Source organism: Nerophis lumbriciformis, linkage group LG33 (genome assembly GCF_033978685.3).
Source record: "Nerophis lumbriciformis linkage group LG33, RoL_Nlum_v2.1, whole genome shotgun sequence".
Taxonomy (NCBI): domain Eukaryota; kingdom Metazoa; phylum Chordata; class Actinopteri; order Syngnathiformes; family Syngnathidae; genus Nerophis; species Nerophis lumbriciformis.
In genome coordinates this window covers 17,920,001-17,947,305 of record NC_084580.2, presented here as the reverse complement: position 1 = coordinate 17,947,305, position 27,305 = coordinate 17,920,001, and the positions used below count along the sequence as shown (strand labels likewise).

Sequence of the window (27,305 nt, the reverse complement as noted above, 5' to 3'; positions counted from 1 at the left end):
TTGTGGCTTGTGCAGCCCTTTGAGACACTTGTGATTTAGGGCTGTATAAAGGCTATATAAATAAACATTGATTGAAACATGGATTGATAAAAAAATATATATATATAAACACATTCTTGATTGCTAAAACAAAGTTGTGTATTTTTCGGAGTATAAGTCGCTCCGGAGAATAAGTCGCACCTGCCGAAAATGCATAATAAAGAAGGAAAAAAAACATATATAAGTCGCACTGGAGTATAAGTCGCATTTTTGGGGGAAATTTATTTGATAAAACCCAACACCAAGAATAGACATTTGAAAGGCAATTTAAAATAAATAAAGAATAGTGAACAGCAGGCTGAATAAGTGTACGCCATATGATGCACAAATAACCAACTGAGAACGTGCCTGGTATGTTAACGTAACATATTATGGTAAGAATCATTCACATAACTCTAACATATAGAACATGCTATACGTTTACCAAACAATCTGTCACTCCTAATCGCCAAATCTGATGAAATCTTATACGTCGAGTCTCTCTAAATAATATTATTTGATATATTTTACGGTAATTTGTTAATAATTTCGCACATAAGTCGCACCCCTGGCCAAACTATGAAAAAAACTGCGACTTATAGTCCGAAAAATACGGTAGATGTGGGAAATATCGCTCAAAGGAAGACACCAAAATACCAAAAAAAAGAGAAAAAGCCACCAAAAAAGGAGCGCAATACAAGAACTAAAACACTACACACAGGAAAACGGCAAAAAAAACTCAAAATAAGGCAGGGGGTGATGTGACAGGTCATGACAGTACACCTACTTTGAGTCAAGAGCTATAGTGATGCAGGCTTGGTTATGGTTTAAAGTCATATCCAGCAAATTGCGACAACGACTTTTTTACTGTCAACTGAGTTTCGTTTTTTAGTGATTTCAACGCTAAAAAAAAATGAGCCTTGGTTTTAAAAAGGTTGAAAAACAATGTGCTATACCAAACTTCTACGGAGTTGTTGTCTGTTGACGGATAATGCTAATGCTACGGGAATGCTAACACGGAGCGGTACCACTTTATATGGAGATTTACTGTGGAATGTGTATGCGTTGTCTTTTTTGTGTTTTGTTTTTTTTGGGACACTATAAACCCAAAGTTTTATAGTGGCGCTAACTAGCCGCAAGTGTTGTGAAGTTGGCGTCCAAAAAAGGAAAAGGGCACAAATGTTGCAGGTTAGCGCTGGGGGTAAACGGCGGCTAACGCTGCTTTAGCTGCTCGCTCAAGCGAGTGGGACGTGTTGTCGAAAGCGGACAGGCGGGCAAAAAGCAATGGTGCACATTCCAGCTCCGAGGCGAACGGCCCGGTTCCCTGAGGTCCACAAATGACATGTAGTTGAGGCCGAGCGCCTGGCTGGGGTAAGAGCTCGGCTAGCCCCACTAGCATCTGTTAACGACGCCGTAGGTGGTCTCTCAGCAAAGGTAAATGATAGCCTTGTTGTTTATAATGGCGTTTTGTTTTTTTTGCACCAGGTGAGTAGCGAGTTTACCTTCAAAATGTCGCACCCAAAGGGAGGGGAATGTTTTTAGCTGGATTCCGTGCCTCTAGCTCCCCCTTTCTTCTCTCGCAGCTCCTTCCAGAAGGAACTCGATTGGCTTTGCCAGCTAGCCGCCGAGCTAGCTAGCCTGCTAGCTATCAACAATAATCCTGGGTCGGGGCTGAGTCGCGTCTTCTTCCGTCACCCACGGCTTGAATACCTCCGCGTAGGCTCGCCCAAAAAAAGCGTCCGTTCGTCGGGTGTTTTCAGTCCGTCCGCGCCGACGTGAGCGGCGAGCGCGGCCAATTTTTGGGGAGCGTAAACAAGGAATATGACGATTGTTGCGATCACCGAGAGTCTCTCCTCTCGTAGAACAAAATGCCGACCGGAAGTGCTGCCGTCTGACTGACCAAAGATCTCACGAGTGACTCCCTCCATCGGCGCCAAACAAAAATGCCAGGCGGCGGCGGCGGCCCCTGCTTGCCGCTAGATGGCGCTACAAGGCAAGGTTTGTTCACTTAGTTTTTTTTATTTACGTCGAAATATTAAACGAACAGATTTAAAGTTGGGCAGCGCGGGGGAAGAGGGGTTAGTGCAGGCAGGGCCGGCCCGTGGCATAGGCCGTATAGGCAAATGCTAAGGGCGCCGTCCATCAGGGGGCGCCATGCCAGTGCCACAAATGTTGGAGAAAAAAAAAAGTTGTTACTATTATTTCTAAATACAAAAAATAATCTCACGTTAATTAAAATGCAAAGTAAAGCCTATTTAATAGAAATATTATTTGTTACAACATTACGCCCCCCCCTCCTCCCCCCGCACGGTGCGCCCCCTCCCTTCCCGTATCATGACTCTTTTTGGACGTCACCACATCAAAAAATCAACACAAGATGTCAAAACGGCCAAAACTGTCAGGTGCCCAAGGAAGAAAAAAGAGAAAAGAAGAGGAGGAGAAACGAGATAAGACAGAGGTAGCAGGTAGGTAACGTTAGCTTACATGAAATTATTTGTCTGTTACAGAATGTGATAGTAACCTGGCTTTTTAGCATTAAGCTAATGTTACATGATTCGGCAATTGCTAATCAATAAATAGCTAGTTCTGTTTTAACGTCGGGTTAATATTGTGGAGGGGGCTAAATTGTTATGGAAAATAATAATGTAACGTTAGGTAATTACAGTACTCCCACCTTACATTCCTCAGGGACATTTGTATTAGATCTTTTAAGCAGGTGTTTTTTGTTTACATTATTGCCTTCTGGTTAGCTAATGTTTGCCCTGCAGGTAATAGTCACTTTTCCACCCCTTTATATATTAGGTATAGTTGTAAGTAAAAAAAAAAAAAAAGGTCAAAGACAAAGCTATTCGGGTTCTTGTGAGTATATACACTTCACTGCCGATGTGGGGGGGCGCCACCTAAAATCTTGCCTAGGGCGCCAGATTGGTTAGGGCCGGGCCTGAGTGCAGGGGTCGGCAACCCAAAATGTTGAAAGAGCCATATTGGACCAAAAACACATCTGTCTGGAGCCGCAAAAAATTAAAAGCCATATTACATACAGATAGTGTGTCATGACATATAAATTGAATTAAAGGAAACTAAATGACCTCAAATATAGCTACAAATGAGGCACAGGGCCGGCCCGTGGCATAGGCCGTATAGGCAAATGCTAAGGGCGCCGTCCATCAGGGGGCGCCACGCCAGTGCCACAAATGTTGGAGAAAAAAAAAAAAGAAAGAAAGTTGGTACTATTATTTCTAAATACAAAAAATAATCCCACGTTAATTAAAATGCAAAGTAAAGCCTATTTAATAGAAATATTATTTGTTACAACATTACGCCCCCCCCCCCCCCCTCCCTTCCTGTATCATGACTCTTTTTGGACGTCACCACATCAAAAAATCAACACAAGATGTCAAAACGGCCAAAACTGTCAGGTGCCCAAGGAAGAAAAAAGAGAAAAGAAGAGGAGGAGAAACGAGATAAGACAGGGGTAGCAGGTAGGTAACGTTAGCTTACATGAAATTATTTGTCTGTTACAGAATGTGATAGTAACCTGGCTTTTTAGCATTAAGCTAATGTTACATGATTCGGCAATTGCTAATCAATAAATAGCTAGTTCTGTTTTAACGTCGGGTTAATATTGTGGAGGGGGCTAAATTGTTATGGAAAATAATAATGTAACGTTAGGTAATTACAGTACTCCCACCTTACATTCCTCAGGGACATTTGTATTAGATCTTTTAAGCAGGTGTTTTTTGTTTACATTATTGCCTTCTGGTTAGCTAATGTTTGCCCTGCAGGTAATAGTCACTTTTCCACCCCTTTATATATTAGGTATAGTTGTAAGTAAAAAAAAAAAAAGGTCAAAGACAAAGCTATTCGGGTTCTTGTGAGTATATACACTTCACTGCCGATGTGGGGGGGCGCCACCTAAAATCTTGCCTAGGGCGCCAGATTGGTTAGGGCCGGCCTGAGTGCAGGGGTCGGCAACCCAAAATGTTGAAAGAGCCATATTGGACCAAAAACACATCTGTCTGGAGCCGCAAAAAATTAAAAGCCATATTACATACAGATAGTGTGTCATGAGATATAAATTGAATTAAAGGAAACTAAATGACCTCAGATATAGCTACAAATGAGGCACAGGGCCGGCCCGTGGCATAGGCCGTATAGGCAAATGCTAAGGACGCCGTCCATCAGGGGGCGCCACGCCAGTGCTACAAATGTTGGAGAAAAAAAAAAAAAAGAAAGAAAGTTGGTACTATTATTTCTAAATACAAAAAATAATCCCACGTTAATTAAAATGCAAAATAAAGCCTATTTAATAGAAATATTATTTGTTACAACATTACGCCCCCCCCCCCCCCCCTCCTGTATCATGACTCTTTTTGGACGTCACCACATCAAAAAATCAACACAAGATGTCAAAACGGCCAAAACTGTCAGGTGCCCAGGGAAGAAAAAAGAGAAAAGAAGAGGAGGAGAAACGAGAAAAGACAGAGGTAGCAGGTAGGTAACGTTAGCCTACATGAAATTATTTGTCTGTTACAGAATGTGATAGTAACCTGGCTTTTTAGCATTAAGCTAATGTTACATGATTCGGCAATTGCTAATCAATAAATAGCTAGTTCTGTTTTAACGTCGGGTTAATATTGTGGAGGGGGCTAAATTGTTATGGAAAATAATAATATAACGTTAGGTAATTACAGTACTCCCACCTTACATTCCTCAGGGACATTTGTATTAGATCTTTTAAGCAGGTGTTTTTTGTTTACATTATTGACTTCTGGTTAGCTAATGTTTGCCCTGCAGGTAATAGTCACTTTTCCACCCCTTTATATATTAGGTATAGTTGTAAGTAAAAAAAAAAGGGTCAAAGACAAAGCTATTCGGGTTCTTGTGAGTATATACACTTCACTGCCGATGTGGGGGGGCGCCACCTCAAATCTTGCCTAGGGCGCCAGATTGGTTAGGGCCGGGCCTGAGTGCAGGGGTCGGCAACCCAAAATGTTGAAAGAGCCATATTGGACCAAAAACACATCTGTCTGGAGCCGCAAAAAATTAAAAGCCATATTACATACAGATAGTGTGTCATGAGATATAAATTGAATTAAAGGAAACTAAATGACCTCAAATATAGCTACAAATGAGGCATAATGACAATAAACGATTAGCTTGCAGTCATGCAGTGACCAAATATGTCATATTAGCAGTGTTGGGTTAGTTACTGAAAACCAGTAACTAGTTACTAGTTACTTTATTTCAAAAGTAACTCAGTTACTAACTCAGTTACTTACACCAAAAAGTAATGCGTTACTGTGAAAAGTAACTATTTAGTTACTTCTTTTTTTCTTCTTTTTTTTTAAAGCTCCCATTAATGCCCTTTTTGCCTTCATTTCAGTACTGTTATTGCACTGGAGAATAATACAATCTGTTGATCAACTTGACATACATTTTTATTTTCCTTTTAACATAATTAATGAAAAACAGTGCAACATAAAAAGGCATTCCTCCTTTCTTTAAACTTGGACCAATGACCATGAATAAAAAACAAGTTAAAGTGCAACATAAGAAGGCACATCATCTTCCTTGAAACATAAAGCCTGACATCTGGAGTGATGCTGCTGTCTTCCACACTTGGAGCCATGGATTGTAGAATCCTTGTTTTCAGTGGCAGGATCATTGACACAGATGGTGAAGTTTCAGTGCTCAGTAGAGATGGAACACTTTTGAGGGGTTTAAGCACCTGGAGGACCTCACCTGCCACTCTCACATCATCATCAGACAGGGTGACATTTGTCTTCAGGGTGTTGTGGGTCAATGCAGAGTACATAGCTGCCTGCTGCTCCAACATATCATAAGTGGAGTTCCACCTCGTTGGGACATCATGTGTGAGTAGGCAGCTTTAGCATTTCTTGCTTTGTCTTAAGCACATGAGCAGCTGTTGTGCTTGGGTGGAAGTAAGAAACCTTCCTGATCCTCCCAAAGAGGCGCTCCATCCTATTGACTGAGATTCCCTTCTGTGATGCCAAATTCACTACATGTGCAAAGCACCTATCTGTGGTCCCAGTCCTGCCTCATTCTCTGTAATTATTTGATTTTTGGCATTATCACGTGTGACTGGGATATCTTTATCTTCCATTCCTCCACTGCTTGTGTCAGTACCTGCGCAAGGTGACTCTCGTAGAGGGGGCGTGTCTTCTCATCTCCCAGTCTGCTGTGATGAAGTGAGCGCTTATAGTTCCGCTGGACGTCCACCCGTCTGTTATGAGCGCAACAGCTGATGCTCGGGATAGTTCATCCACAACTTTTTTCTTCTCCTGCTCATAAAGATCTGGCACAATCTTATTGCTGAAGTGGGTGCGCGACGGGATGTCGTAACGTGGTTCAAGCACGTTCAGCATGTGTTTAAAACCCTCGTTTTGCACAACCGAGTCTGCACTTATAAACACACCGATTCAATGGCGGGGGCGTTCAAGCTCCTCCGTTACTCCGCTCGCCATGACCACGCTGTGTGTGGACTGAACGTGACAACAACTTTTTTTTTTGTTTCATATATCAAACCGCGGATCAATTGTGTGCCTCATCCCCTCCCCACACCCACACACACACACACACACATAGCCCGGGCCTCTTTTCTTCTCTCCGGCTTGTCACAGAGGAAGATTCAGAAGAACGACACCGCAGCGCTTCTGTTTCTAGCCGATACTACATCAAAAGTAACGTAAAATAACGCAGTAACGCATCATGTAGTAACGGTAACTAAATTACTGAATAAAAAAAAATAACGCGTTAGATTACTAGTTACCGCCGAAACTAACGGCGTTACAGTAACGCGAAACTAACGGCGTTACAGTAACGCGTTACTAACGCGCAGGCCCGGCCCTAACCAATCTGGCGCCCTAGGCAAGGTTTTAGGTGGCGCCCCCGCCCACATCGGCAGTGAAGTGTATATACTCACAAGAAACCGAATAGCTTTGTCTTTGACCTTTTTTTTTTTACTTACAACTATACCTAATATATAAAGGGGTGGAAAAGTGACTATTACCTGCAGGGCAAACATTAGCTAACCAGAAGGCAATAACAATGTAAACAAAAAACACCTGCTTAAAATATCTAATACAAATGTCCCAGAGGAATGTAGGTGGGAGTACTGTAATTACCTAACGTTACATTATTATTTTCCATAACAATTTAGCCCCCTCCACAATATTAACCCGACGTTAAAACAGAACTAGCTATTTATTGATTAGCAATTGCCGACTCATGTAACATTAGCTTAATGCTAAAAAGCCAGGTTCCTATCACATTCTGTAACAGACAAATAATTTCATGTAGGCTAACGTTACCTACTGCTACCTCTGTCTTTTCTCGTTTCTCCTCCTCTTCTTTTCTCTTTTTTCTTCCCTGGGCACCTGACAGTTTTGGCCGTTTTGACATCTTGTGTTGATTTTTTGATGTGGTGACGTCCAAAAAGAGTCATGATACGGGAAGGGAGGGGGCGCACCGTGCGGGGGGGGGGATGTTGTAACAAATAATATTTCTATTAAATAGGCTTTACTTTGCATTTTAATTAACGTGGGATTATTTTTTGTATTTAGAAATAATAGTACCACCTTTTTTTCTCTTTTTTTTTTTTTTTCTCTCCAACATTTGTGGCACTTGCGTGGCGCCCCCTGATGGACGGCGCCCTTAGCATTTGCCTATACGGCCTATGCCACGGGCCGGCCCTGCCAACGCGTTAGTCCCAACACTGCATATTAGCACTCCACACAAGTAAAAAACATCAACAAAACTCACCTTTCATGCACAACGTTGAAAGTTTGGTGGACAAAATTAGACAGAAAAAGAAGTGGCATAAAACACGTCCTAGAAAGTCGGAGAAAGTTATACATGTAAACAAACTAGGTGAGTTCAAGGACCGCCAAAATTAGTAGGCCAAAACGGCGCTCGCCAAATACCCGAATCAGTGAAGCATGTTTAATATAAACAGTGTGCTTTGTAACATTTAGGGAGGCTTGTGTCATGTTTGTCCTCCTACAGAAACCATGTTAAAACAAAAAATAGATTTTTTTTCCCCTCATCTTTTTCCATTTTTTATACATTTTTTAAAAAGCTCCCCGCGGGTTGCCGACCCCTGGGTTAGTGCATCTGCCTCACAATACGAAGGTCCTGAGTAGTCTTGGGTTCAATCCCGGGCTCGGGATCTTTCTGTGTGGAGTTTGCATGTCCTCCCCGTGACTGCGTGGGTTCCCTCCGGGTACTCCGGCTTCCTCCCACTTCCAAAGACATGCACCTGGGGATAGGTTGATTGGCAACACTAAATTGGCCCTAGAGTGTGAATGTTGTCTGTCTATCTGTGTTGGCCCTGCGATGAGGTGGCGACTTGTCCAGGGTGTACCCCGCCTTCCGCCCGATTGTAGCTGAGATAGGCTCCAGCGCCCCCCGCCACCCCAAAAGGGAATAAGCGGTGGAAAATGGATGGATGGATGGATTTAAAGTTCATTATTCTACAGCACACTGCAAAAACTGAAATCTAAGTAAGATTAAATATCTCAAATAAGGGTGATATTTGCTTATTTTCTGTCTGATAAGATAATTCTTCTCACTAAGCAGATTTTATGTTAGAGTGTTTGAATGTGAGTGTGAATGTTGTCTGTCTGCGATGAGGTGGCGACTTGTCCAGGGTGTACCCCGCCTTCCGCTCGATTGTAGCTGAGATAGGCTCCAGCGACCCCGAAGGGAATAAGCGGTAGAAAATGGATGGATGGATGGATGTTTTACTTGTTTTAAGTGTTTTGGTCCTAAATGATCTCAGTAAGATATTACAGCTTGTTGCTGAGATTTGATGACCTATATTGAGTAAAACATGCTTGAAACTAGAATATCAACTGTTGCAAAGCTGTGTCATCAACACTCACAAGTATAAAACTACTTTTTCAAAGTAAGAATTTCTTATTTCAAGCATGAAATAAAAAATCATGACTTTGACACAATTGTGTCTCATAATTAAAACAGATGACAGCCAAATGGACTTTGCTGTTTTATTTTCAATGAAACAATAGAAACGATGTACTCATATGAGCACAGTTGGCACAGTACAGTAAACTGACAGTTAATATTCAAACATTTAATATTTCAAACAATTTTGAACAGCAATAGTTCATGCACATTCAGATAAATTCTTCAAAATTACAATAAAAAAAATTTGGTCAGGGGTTGGGTTGGGTGGGGGCGGGGTTTGGTGGTAGCGGGGGTGTATATTGTAGCGTCCCGGAAGAGTTAGTGCTGCAAGGAGTTCTGGGTATTTGTTGTGTTGTGTTTATGTTGTGTTACGGTGCGGATGTTCTCCCGAAATGTGTTTGTCATTCTTGTTTGGTGTGGGTTCACAGTGTGGCGCATATTTGTAACAGTGTTAAAGTTGTTTATACAACCACCCTCAGTGTGACCTGTATGGCTGTTGACCAAGTATGTTTGCATTCACTTAAGTGTATGTAAAAGCCATATATATTATGTGACAGGGCCGGCACGTTGTTTGTATGGAGGAAAAGCAGACGTGACGACAGGTTGTAGAGGACGCTAAAGGCAGTGACTTTAAGGCACGCCCCCAATATTGTTGGCCGGGTGGAAATCGGGAGAAATTTGGGAGAATGGTTTCCCTGGGAGAAACAAAAAAAATCACGATTTTGACACAATTGTGTCTCACAATTAAAACGTTGCTTTTTTATTTTTAATGAAACAATAGAAAATACGTACTCATATAGTAGTACAGTTGGCACAGTACAGTAAACCTGACAGTTAATATTTAAACATTTAACATGTGACATTTCAAACGATTTTGAACAGAAATCGTTCATGCACATTCAGATAAATTCTTCAAAATTACAATAAAAAAAAAAAAATTGGTTGGGGACCGGGCTGTAAATATATATTTACTGTATATATATGTATATTCCTTGCGCACTAATTGACTGAAAGAGCACCACTTGGCGTGATGATGTCATGTTATCGATGGGAAAATGCAAGAAATGTTATGCCGAGCGCATATCATTATAAGTTAAAGTCCCAATAATTGTCACACACACACTAGGTGTGGTGAAATTTGTCCTCTGCATTTGACCCATCCCCTTGTTCACCCCCTGGGAGGTGAGGGGAGCAGTGGGCAGCAGCGGTGCTGCGCCCGGGAATCATTTTTGGTGATTCCAACCCTTGATGCTGAGTGCCAAGCAGGGAGGTAATGGGTCCCATTTTTATAGTCTTTGGTATGACTCGGCCGGGGTTTGAACTCACAACCTACCGATCTCAGGGCGGACACTCTAACCACTAGGCCACTGAGTGGCTAGTGCCATGTCAAGATAATGGCACTAGCATTTACTTAATTTAAGAATATTTTTCAACATATTGAGAAAAAAGGTCTCATATTTGTTTTTTCTACCAAGAAAAGTGCACTTGTTATTAGTGAGAATATACTTATTTTAAGGTATTTTTGGGTACATTGAGGTTAGCTAATTTTACTTGTTTTGGAAAGTCTTGACAAGCCAAATTTTCTTGTTCTATTGGCAGATAATTTTGCTTAGTTCAAGTAAAATACCCCTCATTTTATGTATTTTTTTGTTCTTGTTTTTGAACACTGACTTTTTGCAATGCAGGAGTGTCAAACTGTTTCTACCGAGGGCCGCACACTGAAGAATGAGAGCATACAGGCCCCCTTTTATTTATTTTCTTTTTTTTTATCTCCTTCATTGATGTGCATCTTTGATCGATGGACAAATAAACCTCAGTAGAGATGTCTGATAAAATCGGCCTGCCGATATTATCGGCCGATAAATGCTTTAAAAATGTAATATCGGAAATGATCGGTATCTGCTTTTTTTATTATTGGTATCGGTTTTTTATTTTTATTTTTATTAAATCAACATAAAAAACACAAGATACACTTACAATTAGTGCACCAACCCCAAAAAACTCCCTCCCCATTTACACTCATTCACACAAAAGGGTTGTTTCTTTCTGTTATTAATATTCTGGTTCCTACATTATATATCAATATATATCAATACAGTCTGCAAGGGATACAGTCCGTAAGCACACATGATTGTGCGTGCTGCTGGTCCACTAATAGTACTAACCTTTAACAGTTATATTTTACTCATTTTCATTATTACTACTTTCTATGTAACTGTTTTTTTATTGTTTTACTTTCTTTTTTATTCAAGAAAATGTATTTAATTTATTTATCTTATTTTATTTAATTGATTTTTTTTTTTTTAAAGGATCTTATCTTCACTATACCTGGTTGTCCATATTAGGCATAATAATGTGTTAGATCCACGACTGTATACATCGGTATTGGTTAATATTGGTATCGGTAATTAAGAGTTGGACAATATCGGAATATCGGATATCGGCAAAAAAGCCATTATCAGACATCCCTAAACCTCAGCAACTAAACACACGTTTATACACCAATGCCTGCACTGCAAAAAGTCAGTGTTCAAAAACAAGAAAAAAAATACAAAAATGAGGGGTATTTTATTTGAACTAAGCAAAATTATCTGCCAATAGAACAAGAACATTTGGCTTGTTAACATTAGAGGAATTGTTAAGATGTGTTAATGGGACAAAACAAACAACATGTTTACTTGACCCATTTCCTGGGAAACTTATCAAGGAGCTTTTTGTATTATTTGGTCCATCAGTGCTAAATATTATAAACTTATCACTTTCCTCTGGCACTGTTCCACTAGCATTCAAGAAAGCGGTTATTCATCCTCTGCTCAAAAGACCTAACCTTGATCCTGACCTCATGGTAAACTACCGGCCGGTGTCCCACCTTCCGTTTATCTCGAAAATCCTCGAAAAAATTGTCGCACAGCAGCTAAATGAACACTTAGTGTCTAACAATCTCTGTGAACCTTTTCAATCCGGTTTCAGGGCAAATCACTCTACGGAGACAGCCCTCGCAAAAATGACTAATGATCTACTGCTAACGATGGATTCTGATGCGTCATCTATGTTGCTGCTTCTTGATCTTAGCGCTGCTTTCGATACCGTCGATCATAAAATTTTATTAGAGCGTATCAAAACACGTATTGGTATGTCAGACTTAGCCTTGTCGTGGTTTAACTCTTATCTTACTGACAGGATGCAGTGCGTCTCCCATAATAATGTGACCTCGAACTATGTTAAGGTAACGTGCGGAGTTCCTCAGGGTTCGGTTCTTGGCCCCGCACTCCTTAGTACTTACATGCTGCCGCTAGGCGACATCATACGCAAATACGGTGTTAGCTTTCATTGTTATGCTGATGACACCCAACTCTACATGCCCCTAAAGCTGACCAACACGCCGGATTGTAGTCAGCTGGAGGCGTGTCTTAATGAAATTAAACAATGGATGTCCGCTAACTTCTTGCAACTCAACACTAAGAAAACGGAAATGCTGATTATCGGTCCTGCTAATCACCGACATTTATTTAATAATACCACCTTAACATTTGACAACCAAACAATTACACAAAGCGACTCGGCAAAGAATCTGGGTATTATCTTCCACCCAACTCTCTCGTTTGAGTCACACATTAAGAGTGTTACTAAAACGGCTTTCTTTCATCTCCGTAATATTGCTAAAATTCGTTCCATTTTGTCCACTAGCGACGCTGAGATCATTATTCATGCGTTCGTTACGTCTCGTCTCGACTACTGTAACGTATTATTTTCGGGTCTCCCTATGTCTAGCATTAAAAGATTACAGTTGGTACAAAATGCGGCTGCTAGACTTTTGACAAGAACAAGAAAGTTTGATCATATTACGCCTATACTGGCTCACCTGCACTGGCTTCCTGTGCACTTAAGATGTGACTTTAAGGTTTTCCTACTTACGTATAAAATACTACACGGTCTAGCTCCATCCTATGTTGCTGATTGTATTGTACCATATGTCCCGGCAAGAAATCTGCGTTCAAAGAACTCTGGCTTATTAGTGATTCCCAGAGCCCAAAAAAAGTCTGCGGGCTATAGAGCGTTTTCTATTCGGGCTCCAGTACTATGGCATGCCCTCCCGGTAACCGTTAGAGATGCTACCTCAGTAGAAACATTTAAGTCCCATCTTAAAACTCATTTGTATACTCTAGCCTTTGAATAGACCCCCTTTTTAGACCAGTTGATCTGCCGTTTCTTTTCTTCTCTCCTCTGCTCCCCCCTATCCCTTGTGGAGGGGGAGACACTCAGGTCCGGTGGCCATGGATGGGGTGCTGGCTGTCCGGGGTCGGGACCCGGAGTGGACCGCTCGCCTGTGTATCGGTTGGGAACATCTCTGCGCTGCTTACCCGTCTCCGCTCGGGATGGTTTCCTGACCCCACTGTGGACTGGACTCTTACGGTTATGCTGGATCCACTATGGACTGTTCTCTCACAATATTATGTTAGACCCACTCGACATCCATTGCATTCGGTCTCCCTAGAGGGGGGGGGGGGGGGGGGGGGTTACCCACATATGCGGTCCTCTCCAAGGTTTCTCATAGTCATTCACATCGACATCCCACTGGGGTGAGTTTTTCCTTGCCCTTATGTGGACTTTGTACCGAGGATGTCGTTGTGGCTTGTGCAGCCCTTTGAGACACTTGTGATTTAGGGCTATATAAATAAACATTGATTGATTGATTGATTGATTGTCCAATACCAAATGAAAGTGGTTGGTTTTTGCCATCGTATTTGTCCAGCTTCCATACTCGTTTCTTAAACACTTCACAAAAATGACATTGACGGCAAACTCCGTAGCTTGCTAGCTTTATGAGACTCTTATTTTGTTAGCGCAGGCAGGATAAATAAAGCAACACTTTTATTGTGAAGACAGGAACTGTGCGGCCGGTCTTTAGGCTTTTGATGGCATGTATGGCGCAAGAGTCTGTTGAAATAAAAAGTGTTTCTCGCCTTCCTGACAGTCGTTTATTTCCTAATACTGACTTTGCAGAACCCTGCGTCATCTCACAAGACAATCAAGTGACGTCATCGGGAAGATTGATGATCGCTAATTTTTAGGACTGTTTTTTTAATGCCTGGCTGGTGATCAACCGGTAGCTTGGATCGACGTAATGGGCACCTCTGGTATATAGCATATATCTTGACACATACAGACAGATACATTAATAAAAAATCACTTCAGGTGAGCGTGAACAAAATTATGTCCCTTGGGGGATGGGACAGGAAATACTTGAGAACTGATAACTAATATTTTTTATCATCACAATATTAAAAATAATCTCTAAAATGTATAAAACAAATAATAAATGATCATCACATCTGCAAATTTGTTTTAAAATGAAAAATAGCATGTTATTTTGGTAATAAATAATAATAATAATAAATAACAATTTCCCTTGTGGATCAATAAACTTTGTCTGAGTCTAGTAACTGAAAAACCAACATGTGAGGCATGATTACTATTTTGGTTTCAGTATTCATTTAACAGGTGATTTTATTAATTTAGTTTATTTAGGTTGTTTTAGGGTTAGGGTTAGGGTTGGGGTTAGGGTTAAGGTTAGGGTTAGGGTTAGGGTTGGGGTTGGGGTTAGGGTTAGGCATAAAGAAAAAGAGTTGGTTAGGGCTAGGGTTGGGGTTGTGGTTGGGGTTAGGGTTAGGGTTAGGCATAAAGAAAGACGGTTGGTTAGGGTTAGGGTTGTTTTATATATTATATTTATTTTAAATACAAATATACCAATACAATATGTAGGAGATGTGTAAATATTAACTAATGTATCTGCATATTTTTATTATAACTTTAATGAAAAATCAGCATTAAACCTTATAGGGCCAATTCCATAATGAGATTTTGAGGGGTGTCAAATAAGTAGTAAATGTATAATACAAATAATAAATGACCATCACATCTGCAAATTAGTTTTTAAAATAAAAAATAGCATGTTATTTTGTTAATGAAGAATAATAATAATAGATAACAATTTCCCTTGTGGATCAATTTGAACAATTTCCTTTGTGTATCAATAAAGTTTGTCTAAGTCTAGTAACTGAAAAACCAACATGTGAGGCATGATTACTATACTGGTTTCAGTATTCATTTAACAGGTGATTTTATTAATTTAGTTTATTTAGGTTGTTTTATATATTATATTTATTTTAAATACAAATATACCAATACAATATGTAGTATATTTGTAAATATTAACTAATGTATCTGCATATTTTTATTATAATTTAAATGAAAAATCAGCATATATTTATTTTTATTGTATAGAATACTCATCATTTTTCATCATCATTTCTTTTTATTCCTTTCATGAAAATGCATATATACAAGCCATATACAGTTGACACTTTCATTGTTTTTTTGTTTCTTATACATTTCCATGATCAGAAAGGAGCAGATGGAAGAGTAGTATTCTTATATTTATCTGCCCCCTTTTTAACACAAATTATTTTAGATGACTTTATAACTGTTCCCTCTACCAACACCCCAATACCAACATACTTTTAATTTTTATTTAAGCATTTTCAAAATGACACATCCAATCAAAATCAAAAATCAGTTTGATATAATCCCAGTTGTCTCTTTTTGTAACTCTTTTTAAATTCAAAGATATTCTTCCAACTTTTTAGAGAATTCCATGTTTTCACACCAGCAACAGACAAGGGCATTTGTTTCAAATTTGTTCGCACTCTAGGATGTTTAAAATCATACGGCCTTCTGTGGTCCTCATCTTCAGACGTGAACACAAATAACTTTTGTAAGTCCTTCGGAAGAACTTTATTCCTAGCTTTGAACATCCCTAATAGAGTATGCAATTCTACAATGTCTTTTAGTTTTAATAATCCTGACCTAATGAAGAGTGGATTTGTGTGGTCTCTATATCCTACTGTAAAAATGATACAAATTACTCTTTTCTGTGAAAGAAATAAAGGCATTATGTTGCGGTGATATTTCCCCATATTTCTGCACAATAATTGAAATAAGGTAGAATAATTGAGCAATATAACATTCTCATTGTATTATACGGGAAACTGTATTTAACCTTGTTCAAAATAAATAAGATTTTAGATACCTTATTTTTCACATGCAATATATGAGCTTTCCATGTCAATTCTTCATCTAAGACAGGGGTGTCAAACTCAAATACAGAGTGGGCCAAAATGTAAAACTGAACAAAGCCGCGGGCCAAGGTTGAACAAATTAACCTTTTAATAGGGACCCAAACAAGTTTTGCATTGAATGTTGAACAAGCAAGGCTTATATAACTTTATAGTGACATGCAAAATCGAGTTTCAAATAATAATAATAATAATTAAAAAATATCAATGGCATATCAAATACAATTTAAATAAAAATTGAATGCCTCTTTTCTATTTGCAGCCTTCTGAGGTAAATATCAACATTAACTTTTTCCACAGGCTAATAAATTTGAAAATAAAATAATGAATAAACCAACCATTCAGGACTTTAAACTGCTCAGTTTGCAAAACACTGATCTAATCTGATGTGACCAAGCCAGATACCTGCCATCTTTCTTGGATGCTAGTTCATTAATGTCGGGGCTCAGGCTTTGAGCTGAGGCAACCTTCATTATCGAACAAAGGTGTTCATCAGTCATTATATCTCGCTACAAAATACAGCCCCCGCTACCACCAAACCTCCCCCCCCACACACACACACCTTGTAGCATCCCGGAAGAGTTAGTGCTGCAAAGGGTTCTGGGTATTTGTTCTGTTGTGTTTATGTTGTGTTACGGTGCGGATGTTCTACCAAAATATGTTTGTCATTCTTGTTTGGTGTGGATTCACAGTGTGGCGTATATTTCTAACAGTGTTAAAGTTTTTTATTCGGCTACCCTCAGTGTAACCTGTATCGCTGTTGATGAAGTATGCGTTGCATTCAATTGTGTGTGCGTGCAGAAGCCGCACATGTTATGTGACTAAGCCAGCACTCGTTGGACTGGCTGAAAAGCAGACTTGATGATTTTCGGGAGGGGCGCTGAAGTTTGGAAGACTCCCGGTAGTGTTGGCAAGTATTAGAATTAGCAAGTATTAGAAATAGCGGTGAATGCGGTGTTACTGCGGCACCGACCCAATATATAATCGGCGGGCCAGCTTTAGTGTTAATTTGATATCGCCTCAAGGGCCAAGTGGGGCCAGAGTTTGACACCCATGGTCTAAGACAGGGGTCGGCAACCCAAAATGTTGAAAGAGCCATATTGGACCAAAAATACAAAAAACTAATCTGTCTGGAGCCGCAAAAAATTAAAAGCCATATTACATACAGATAGTGTGTCATGAGATATCAATTGAATTAAGAGGACTTAAAGGAAACTAAATGAGCTCAAATATACCCACAAATGAGGCATAATGATGCAATATGTACATATAGCTAGCCTAAATAGCATGTTAGCATCGATTAGCTTGCAGTCATGCAGTGACCAAATATGCCCGATTGGCACTCCAACAAGTCAGTAACATCAACAAAACTCACCTTTCATGCACAACCTTAAAAGTTTGGTGGACAAAATGAGACAGAAAAAGAAGTGGCATAAAACATGTCCTAGAAAGTCGGAGAAAGTTATACATGTAAACAAACTAAGGTGAGTTCAAGGACCGCCAAAATTAGTAGGACAAAACGGCGCTTGCCAAATACTTGAATCAGTGAAGCATGTTTAACATAAACAGTGTACTTTATAACAATTAGGGAGGTTTGTGTCATGTTTGTCCTCCTACAGAAACCATATTAAAACCAAAAATATTTTTTTTCCCTCATCTTTTTCCATTTTTCATACATTTTTTAAAAAGCTCCAGAGAGCCACTAGGGCGGCGCTAAAGAGCCGCATGCGGCTCTAGAGCCGCGGGTTGCCGACCCCTGGTCTAAGATGACCCCAAGAAATCTGATTTCAGACACTTTTTCAATTTTCACATTGTTTATGGTTAAACTAACTTCTATCTTTCTTTTATTACTGAATACCATAAATGTAGTCTTTTCCCAGTTTAAAGATCATTTATTTACATCAAACCACAATCTTAGTTTAACCATTTCCTCTTCAATATTATCGGCTAAGATTTTCAAGTTATCTCCTGAACAGTATACATTTGTATCGTCTGCGAATAATACGTACTGTAAAATTTTCGAAACCTCACAAATATCATTTATGTATAAAATAAAAAGTTTGGGTCCTAAAATCGAACCTTGTGGAATTCCACATTTAATATTCATACATTCTGACCTATGATCATCAATCTCAACATATTGCTGTCGTTGTTGTAAATAGCTGGTGTTGCGTTTGGACCAGTTGTTCCTCCCAGGGAATTCAAGTTTCTGGTCGCTCCCAAGCTCTTTACGACACTTAAAGCTGAGTAGAAAAACCACCAGAGACAGAATAGGTATTTTGTAATATATTTGCAAATCCTTGTAAATATAATGAGACCAGTCCAGCATAGAACATTCAATCGTGCAGCTAAGATGGTCTGATCTAAAATATGGAAACCTTCTCTTCTATAAAGTCTCTCTCCCTCTCACCCTCGTTGTCTTGTCTTTCCAGCCCAAACACATGCCCATTGTCCTCCGCATCTGGACACAAGAAAAGATAAGGAGAAGGAGTATCTCTCCTTCTTACATTCCATAGTCAAGGTTAGCACACAGTATTTGCAGACAACCAAAAGACCACAATTGGAAGAAAAACACTAGCTGTTTTGTAATATGATTATGAAAATAAAGAGGTAACACTTAAATACGGATATATGTAAATATCTGCCTCCGACACTGGTTAACCAGTCCAGTGCAACTCCTCAAACTCCATAAGTATATAATTTAGAAATTAGAATTTGATGATCTATAGCAGTGGTTCTCAACCTTTTTTCAGTGATGTACCCCTTTTGAACATTGTTTTAATTCAAGTACCCCCTAATCAGAACAAAGCATTTTTGGTTGAAAAAAAAAGAGATAAAGAAGTAAAATACAGCACTATCTCATCAGTTTCTGATTTATTAAATTGTATGACAGTGCAAAATATTGCTCATTTGTAGTGGTCTTTCTTGAACTATTTGGAAAAAAAGATATAAAAATAACTAAAAACTTGTGGGAAAAAAAGTGATTCAATTATAAATAAAGATTTCTACACATAGAAGTAATCATCAACTTAAAGTGCCCTCTTTGGGGATTGTAATAGAGATCCATCTGTATTCATGAACTTAATTTATTTTGATGAAGTATTATTCAATAAATATATTTATAAAGGATTTTTGAATTGTTGCTATTTTTAGAATATTTAAAAAAAATCTCACGTACCCCTTGGCATACCTTCAAGTACCCCCAGGGGTACGCGTACCCCCATTTGAGAACCACTGATCTATAGTGTCAAATGCCTTCTTTAAATCAATGAACACTCCTATTGTGTATTTATTTTGATCAATTGCAGTTGTAATCTCTTCAATAATGTTCATGATGGCCAAGCTCGTAGACCTATTTGATTTCATTTAATAATTTATGTTTTTCAATAAAGCAGTCTAATACTAAACCTTATAGGGCTAATTCCATAATGACATTTTGAGGGGTGTCAAATAAGTGGTAAATGTATGTCATTTCAAAAAACCCAACATTTTTTGGAATTCTTTATTTTATAAAAGTCATGCAACTTACTACTACAAATATGTTTGTGTTTCCATGACAGCAGCAACTGTAAACAAACAAACTATTCCATTAATAAAGAAAAACATATTTGGTTCTTTACAAAAGCTGTTCATTTTTTTTTTAAGTGTATCAAATTTTGTAATTGGATTCGATAGGAATACACAACAGTAAGTAACCTTTTTTCCAAAATTCTATAGTTAATGTACACGTCTATCTACATGTCTCTATTCACACCAATTATATTCAGAATAAACAATATACACAAACTTCTATGTGAATGTTACATTTGCTTTACAATATAAGTTCAAATTTAAGAAAGAAAGACTACAAATTTCCAGCTCACTAAAAAGAATAGGCAGTGAATTTTATCAGCATGTTAAAGATCAATAAAAATCATTAAAAATATGAAAATATCTCTAATTCAGAAAATTTAATGCAGATGACTGCATGCATCATTCCAAACTGCACAGTATTAATTTACCTTTTTGTGGTAGGTCTGTATAAAATGTTATACAAAAAAATATTTGGTAGGAGTTCAAATTTGGCTGAGTTTCTGTCTTTCTTTGCGACGAGTGCACAAGCAGCAGGAACCTTGTGTTGTTCCAACCCCAGTTTGTTTGGCCAGTGAATAAAGAACATACTGTATATGCAACACGGTTTCAATCCATTTACGGAAAATAGTCAAGTCTTCTTCTAAAAGTAGGTAGTAGCCCTTTTCCGTTCCCCCAAAAGAAAATGTGCACGATATCCAACACTACATTGGTTCGTCGCCAAATTCAGCGAAAAGTGAAAATGCATCTAAAAAAAAAAAGCCAGAGAAACTGTGCTGCAGTGTTTTGACTTCCGAACAACACTGGCCTTGAGTGAGAGAAATGAGTCATCACAGTTGAAAGGAGGGTCGAAAAGCCACATTTTCGCCATGCGGTACTGTTTGGTACCCACATTTGTATATGTCATTAACTAGCAGGCCTTTTTTTTGCCACTTTTCCACAAGCAAAAGCATGTATGGCTGAGTATTACGGTGTATTATTCCCACCTGGCCACCAGATATGTAACATTTGGAGGTGCTAATGTTAGTTTAGCCCAGGGGTCGGCAACCCGCGGCTTTAGCGCAGCCCTAGTGGCTCTCTGGAGCTTTTTAAAAAATGTATGAAAAATGGAAAAAGATGAGGGGAAAAACATTTATTTTTTGTTTTAATATGGTTTATGTAGGAGGACAAACATGACACAAGCCTCCCTAATTGTTACAAAGCACACTGTTTATATTAAACATGCTTCACTGATTCGAGTATTTGGCGAGCGCCGTATTGTCCTACTAATTTTGGCGGTCCTTGAACTCACCGTAGTTTGTTTACATGTATAACTTTCTCCATACTTGCCAACCTTGAGACCTCCAATTTCGGGAGGTGGGGTTTGGGGGGTGGGTGCGGGGGGCATGGTTGGGGGCGTGGTTAAGAGGGGAGGAGTATATTTACAGCTAGAATTCACCAAGTCAAGTATTTCATATATATATATATATATCCCCGCGACCCCGAAGGGAATAAGCGGTAGAAGATGGATGGATATATATATATATATATATATATATATATATATATATATATATATATAAAAGAAATAATTGACTTTCAGTGAATTCTAGCTAGCTATATATATATATATATATATATATATATATATATATATATATATATATATATATATATATATATATATATATATATATATATATAAATAAAAGAAATACTTGAATTTCAGTGTTCATTTATTTACACATATACACACATAACACTCATCTACTCATTGTTGAGTTAAGGGTTGAATTGTCCATCCTTGTTCTATTTTTCTAACCATGCTGAACACCCTCTCTGATTATGCATTGCTGTGTGGCACGCACAAAAGTGTTTTCATCAAATGCACTAGATGGCAGTATTGTCCTGTTTAAGAGTGTCACAATATTGCTGTTTACGGCAGACGGACTGCTTTACTGTAGACGTTCTTTATATTGTGGGAAAGCGGACTCAGGTCCGCGTGGAGCTGGAGGGGGCGTGGCCTCCATCTCCGCCTGAATTTCGGGAGATTTTCGGGAGAAAATTTGTCCCGGGAGGTTTTCGGGAGAGGCGCTGAATTTCGGGAGTCTCCCGGAAAATCCGGGAGGGTTGGCAAGTATGACTTTCTCCGACTTTCTAGGACGTGTTTTATGCCACTTCTTTTTCTGTCTCATTTTGTCCACCAAACTTTTAACGTCGTGCATGAAAGGTGAGTTTTGTTGACGTTATTGACTTGTGTGGAGTGCTAATCAAGACATATTTGGTCACTGCATGACTGCAAGCTAATCGATGCTAACATGCTATTTAGGCTAGCTATATGTACATATTGCATCATTATGCTTCATTTGTAGCTATATTTGAGGTCATTTAGTTTCCTTTAAGTCCTCTTAATTCAATTTATATCTCAAGACACACTATCTGTATGTAATATGGCTTTTAATTTTTATTTTTTTTTTGCGGCTCCAGACAGATTTGTTTTTGTATTTTTGGTCCTATATGGCTCTTTCAACATTTTGGGTTGCCGACCCCTGGTTTAGCCTTAGCCATGGATGCTGTTACTCTCCACAGTCTCTATTTTTGCTGTATCCTCTTGGATAAAATCAATTGTGTTTCGTTGTTTTCCCATGAACGATACTCATTTGGAAGACTGCGCGGTAGAAATGCAACATAAAGTACCAAACCTCAGAAGAGTGTCAAAAAGTAGTTTGCAAATGGTCTCATTTGGTAGACTTTGGAAAATGAAAAAGAAAAACGCAACGGAATCGTGACTCGAGTAAACAGCTGCCATGTGACAGATTCAGTATGTACCAACGTCATCACATATCTCCGCTGTCCTGTCCTTGGCTCATATCGACAAGTCTCCACCCTTTGCTCCCAAAACTTCTACATTTTGGTCTCGCTGTCGACGGGCCTCTCGTTCTCGTACTCGTGCTCCTGGCAGATGAGCTGGTAGGGCTTCTTGTCCGCTTCTTCCAGCACGGAGTTGCCCGTCTCTTCGTCTTGTGTCAGCTCGTGGCGGGACAGGTGCTCCACTATGCCCGCGCCAATGGAGTCTCCCAGAACGTTAGTGGTGGTGCGCAATCGGTCCCTGTGAGGGAGCAGAGGAAGTGGTCAGCGACTAGCTCCGCATGTGCTTTCAAATGACACTACTCAGGTGTTGTTGTGAAAGTGTGTTACACTCTTCGTACTGTTGTTTACAATGAACTCATCAGCGTTATTAATGCTGACAGAACAGTTTGCTCTTTACCGCTATTACCGTATTTTCCAGACTATAATGCGCACTTAAAATCCTTTTTTTTCCCTCAAAACTCGACAGTGCGCCTTATAACCCGGCAGTGTTGGGACTAACTGTAACGCCGTTACTTTCGGCGGTAAATAGTAATCTAACTCGTTATTTTTTTAGATTCAGTAACTCAGTTACCGTTACTACATGATGCGTTACTGCGTTATTTTACGCAATTTTTTATGTAGTATCGGCTAGAAACTGAAAGGATCTGAGTGTGTTTTATTGGAGAGCTGCAGAAAAGGTGACGGAGAAGAGGCGCGCTGCTCTGTGTGTGGGTGTGGGGCGGGCGGGCGTGTCTGTGTTTACTAACAAGACATGGCAGAGCCAAAGTCGAGTTTCTTAACATGGAGATATTCTCACTACTTTTCTTTTGTGTATCACAAAGAAAATAATATTTTAGTTAAATGTAAGTTGTCTTTGATCAAAGATCCTAGCCTAGCAATTCAAATCTGCTGAAACAGCTACAAAACCAACATGCTTCAACGAAGCTAGTAAAGAGAGACACATTTCACCTCCTAAGTAACAGCGGCTGGATTTTAACGAGGCACTGCGATCTGAAGGTACACACACTCTGTCAATTCTCTTATATACTGTTGCTCTTTCATTCTAGACTTCGAGAGTGTTTGATTATCACATCACTCTAAATGTATAGACTATAAAGTTCACAAACATAAGGAGGGATGCTAGTGGGCTAGGCCAATCTTTCCTTATCTCTAAACTAAAACTGGGGAAATGTGTATAATGTTCTGGACTTCAGACATGATTTTATTTCAGAAAAAACGCCTGGTTAGGCTTTGTGTATGAAGTGTGTGCCTTCCTTGGTTTACAGCTATGTTGTTATTCTGTTTGTGCCTTATGTATGTTATGTTGCAGCTATTTAAAATAGTTTTGTCAATTTGTTCTGGCCTGAAACAAATTGGCCCTTTGAAACATATCTTTGTCTTTGTGTGTTGTATGTAGAGCACATTGCTTAGCAGAGTTCAATGATGCAAACGCATGTCAAGTTGATCAACAGATTGTATTATTCTCCAGTGCAATAACAGTACTGAAGTGAAGGCTAAAAAGGCATTAAAGGAGGCCTATATATAATATATATATATATATATATATATATATATATATATATGTATGTGTGGGAAAAAAATCACAAGACTATTTCATCTCTACAGGCCTGTTTCATGAGGGGGTTCCCTCAATCATCAGGAGATTTTAATGGGAGCATTCACATACCATGGTTTATATAGGGCACAGAGTGGGTGGGTACAGGCTGGTGTAGGGGCGTGGTGATTGGCTCATGTGTTACCTAGGAGGTGTTTCCGTCTGTGGCGGCATGCTGATACAATTTCGCTGCGCTTGTTGAGGGATGACAGGTCTGGACGGTAAATAATAAACAGTTTCTCTTTCAAGCATAGGTTGCATCTTTTATTACCACTATTGTAAGGTGTGCTGGATGCAAGAATTTGCCATGTTATTGAATATTCAACATTATTGTCTTTGAGGTCCCAAATGTGTTTGCTGAGTTCTGTGGTATTCCGCAGGTTTTGGTTCCTGAAAGAAGCCTTGTGATTGTTCCATCTGGTTTTAAACTCTCCCTCGGTTAATCCTACATATGTGTCGGATGTGTTAATGTCCTTGCGTGTTACCTTAGATTGGTAGACAACTGATGTTTGTAAGCACCCCCCGTTGAGAGGGCAATCAGGTTTCTTGCGACAGTTGCAGCCTTTGTTGGTTTTGGGGTCGCTCTGTCTGGGGGCCGACGGCTCATTTGCAATTGTTTTGTTGTGGTTTGAGATAATTTGTCGTATATTGTTCATACAGCTGTAGCTCAATTTAATGTTGTTCTTGTTGAATACTTTTCTTAGGCTGTTGCCTTTGGGAAAGTGTTTGTCATCAGTTGTCTACCAATCTAAGGTAACACGCAAGGACATTAACACATCCGACACATATGTAGGATTAACCGAGGGAGAGTTTAAAACCAGATGGAACAATCACAAGGCTTCTTTCAGGAACCAAAACCTGCGGAATACCACAGAACTCAGCAAACACATTTGGGACCTCAAAGACAATAATGTTGAATATTCAATAACATGGCAAATTCTTGCATCCAGCACACCTTACAATAGTGGTAATAAAAGATGCAACCTATGCTTGAAAGAGAAACTGTTTATAATATACCGTCCAGACCTGTCATCCCTCAACAAGCGCAGCGAAATTGTATCAGCATGCCGCCACAGACGGAAACACCTCCTAGGTAACACATGAGCCAATCACCACGCCCCTACACCAGCCTGTACCCACCCACTCTGTGCCCTATATAAACCATGGTATGTGAATGCTCCCATTCAAATCTCCTGATGATTGAGGGAACCCCCTCATGAAACAGGCCTGTAGAGATGAAATAGTCTTGTGATTTTTTTCCCCACACATACATATATTGCGCTCTACTACGGTATCGAGCACTATTTTTTGGATAACCTTATTAAGACATATATATATATATATATATATATATATATATATATATATATATATGCACCTGGGGATAGGTTGATTGGCAACACTAAATTGGCCCTAGTGTGTGAATGTGAGTGTGAATGTTGTCTGTCTATCTGTGTTGGCCCTGCGATGAGGTGGCGACTTGTCCAGGGTTCCGCCCGATTGTAGCTGAGATAGGCTCCAGCGCCCCCCACGACCCCGAAGGGAATAAGCGGTAGAAAATGGATGGATGGATGGATATATATATATATATATATATTTATATGAGTAACTGAATAGTTACTTTTCACAGTAACGCATTACTTTTTGGTGTAAGCAACTGAGTTAGTAACTGAGTTACTTTTGAAATAAAGCAACTAGTAACTGTAACTAGTTACTGGTTTTCAGTAACTAACCAACACTGTAACCCGGTGCGCCTAATGTAAGGAATAAGTTTGGTTGAGCTTACTCACCTCAAAGCTATTTTATTTGGTACATGGTGTAATGGTAAGTGTGACCAGTAGATGGCAGTCAAACATAAAAGATAAGTGTAGACAGTACTACGATTGCAATATGTCTCAAGTAAACAACACCAACATTTTCAGGCATTTTAGGCCGCGACAATCATGAAAGACCTGTGAAATTCTGGAAATTCTGGAAGATCTGACCAATGTTGTGTTAGCATACAGCTCTTGTCCGTGTGTTTTGTGTTAACGAGTGCCAGCACTATGACAAAGAAGGTGAGAAATATTCAATTCTGGGGGATAAAACTAGTAAAGTACGAAGGTACATGTGACTCTCCCTACCACTCTGCTTACCACCGTCCTAGTTAACGGTCTTCAATAAAGGTTAAAGTGATGTTAAATGTTTGTTTATCTATTAGTTCATCATTTATATGCATTTCACATTGTTTTCTGCATATACAAATACAATTCTCTACAAAATGTGTTTTGTTTTCATATTATTGGATGTCTGGAACAGATTAGTTGGATCTACAATATTTCTTATGGGAATTTCACATTGTTTTCTGCATATACAAATACAATTATTCTCTACAAAATTTGTTTTGTGTTCAAATTATTGGATGTGTGGAACAGATTAGTCAGATCTACCATATTTCTTATGGGAAAAATTGCTTTTGGTATGACCTTTGGGAACGTATTCCTAACTAAAACCGCGGTACCACTGTGTATATTGTACTTATAATGGTAAATATAAAAAAAATACCCTATTTGCTGTTAATGTAAATAAATAGAGCTTTTTTTGGTCGAGTTAGGCATGGCATAGACAATACTTACAGGAACCAATCCACTGCAATGATGAGCGTGATGTCATCAGTCGGCAGGCCTACCGACGTTAGCACTATCACCATAGTAACCAGTCCTGCCTGAGGGATTCCGGCCGCTCCAATGCTGGCTGCTGTGGCTGTGATACTACACAGGGGATACACAAAAAAAAACCAAGAGAGGTTTTAATGGACTTTTGGACTATTTGTCCTCAACTGAAAGGGAGGCACAAATCAGACACAGGGATGGATATAGCGTCAAACACTACAATATGAGGTACATTCGATTAAACTACACAATCTTCATTGACAATTAGGGGGAATTCCACTGTTGCTGTATGAAATAAAAATGTTGAATCTAAATCTAAACAGGACAAAAATAAAGATGACTAAAACAAAATTGAATTAAAGTAATAAAACACTACAATAACAAGCATACAGTACAGTACAATACTCATTTTGACTAGTTGTATAAGAGAAATATCGTACTGACATATGGAAAAATGACTTTATATACAGTAGTATAGACATTTGTTGCTAAAATGTGGTCAGTAATTCCATTCATTCCGTTTATTTAGGCTCTTTT

General features: G+C 39.2%; 2 protein-coding genes across 4 annotated transcripts in view; both read right to left on the bottom strand.

Annotated features, from left to right (window-relative positions):
- LOC133575955 (nipped-B-like protein A) overlaps window positions 1-1,920 on the bottom strand; it is a 113,818-nt gene extending 111,898 nt beyond the window's left edge. For all 3 annotated transcript variants that reach the window (XM_061928903.1, XM_061928904.1, XM_061928905.1), the window contains exon 1: window positions 1,521-1,920. The gene's annotated coding sequence lies outside the window, so the exon portion shown is untranslated. The remainder of the gene's footprint in view (window positions 1-1,520) is intronic.
- Window positions 1,921-21,444: 19,524 nt separating this feature from the next.
- LOC133575988 (excitatory amino acid transporter 1-like) overlaps window positions 21,445-27,305 on the bottom strand; it is a 54,312-nt gene continuing 48,451 nt past the window's right edge. The window contains exons 9-10 of the mRNA XM_061928958.2: window positions 26,733-26,867; window positions 21,445-22,761 (exon numbers count right to left, since the gene is read on the bottom strand). Of these exons, the coding sequence (XP_061784942.1) occupies window positions 22,557-22,761; window positions 26,733-26,867 (340 nt within the window). The 3' untranslated portion in view covers window positions 21,445-22,556. The remainder of the gene's footprint in view (window positions 22,762-26,732; window positions 26,868-27,305) is intronic.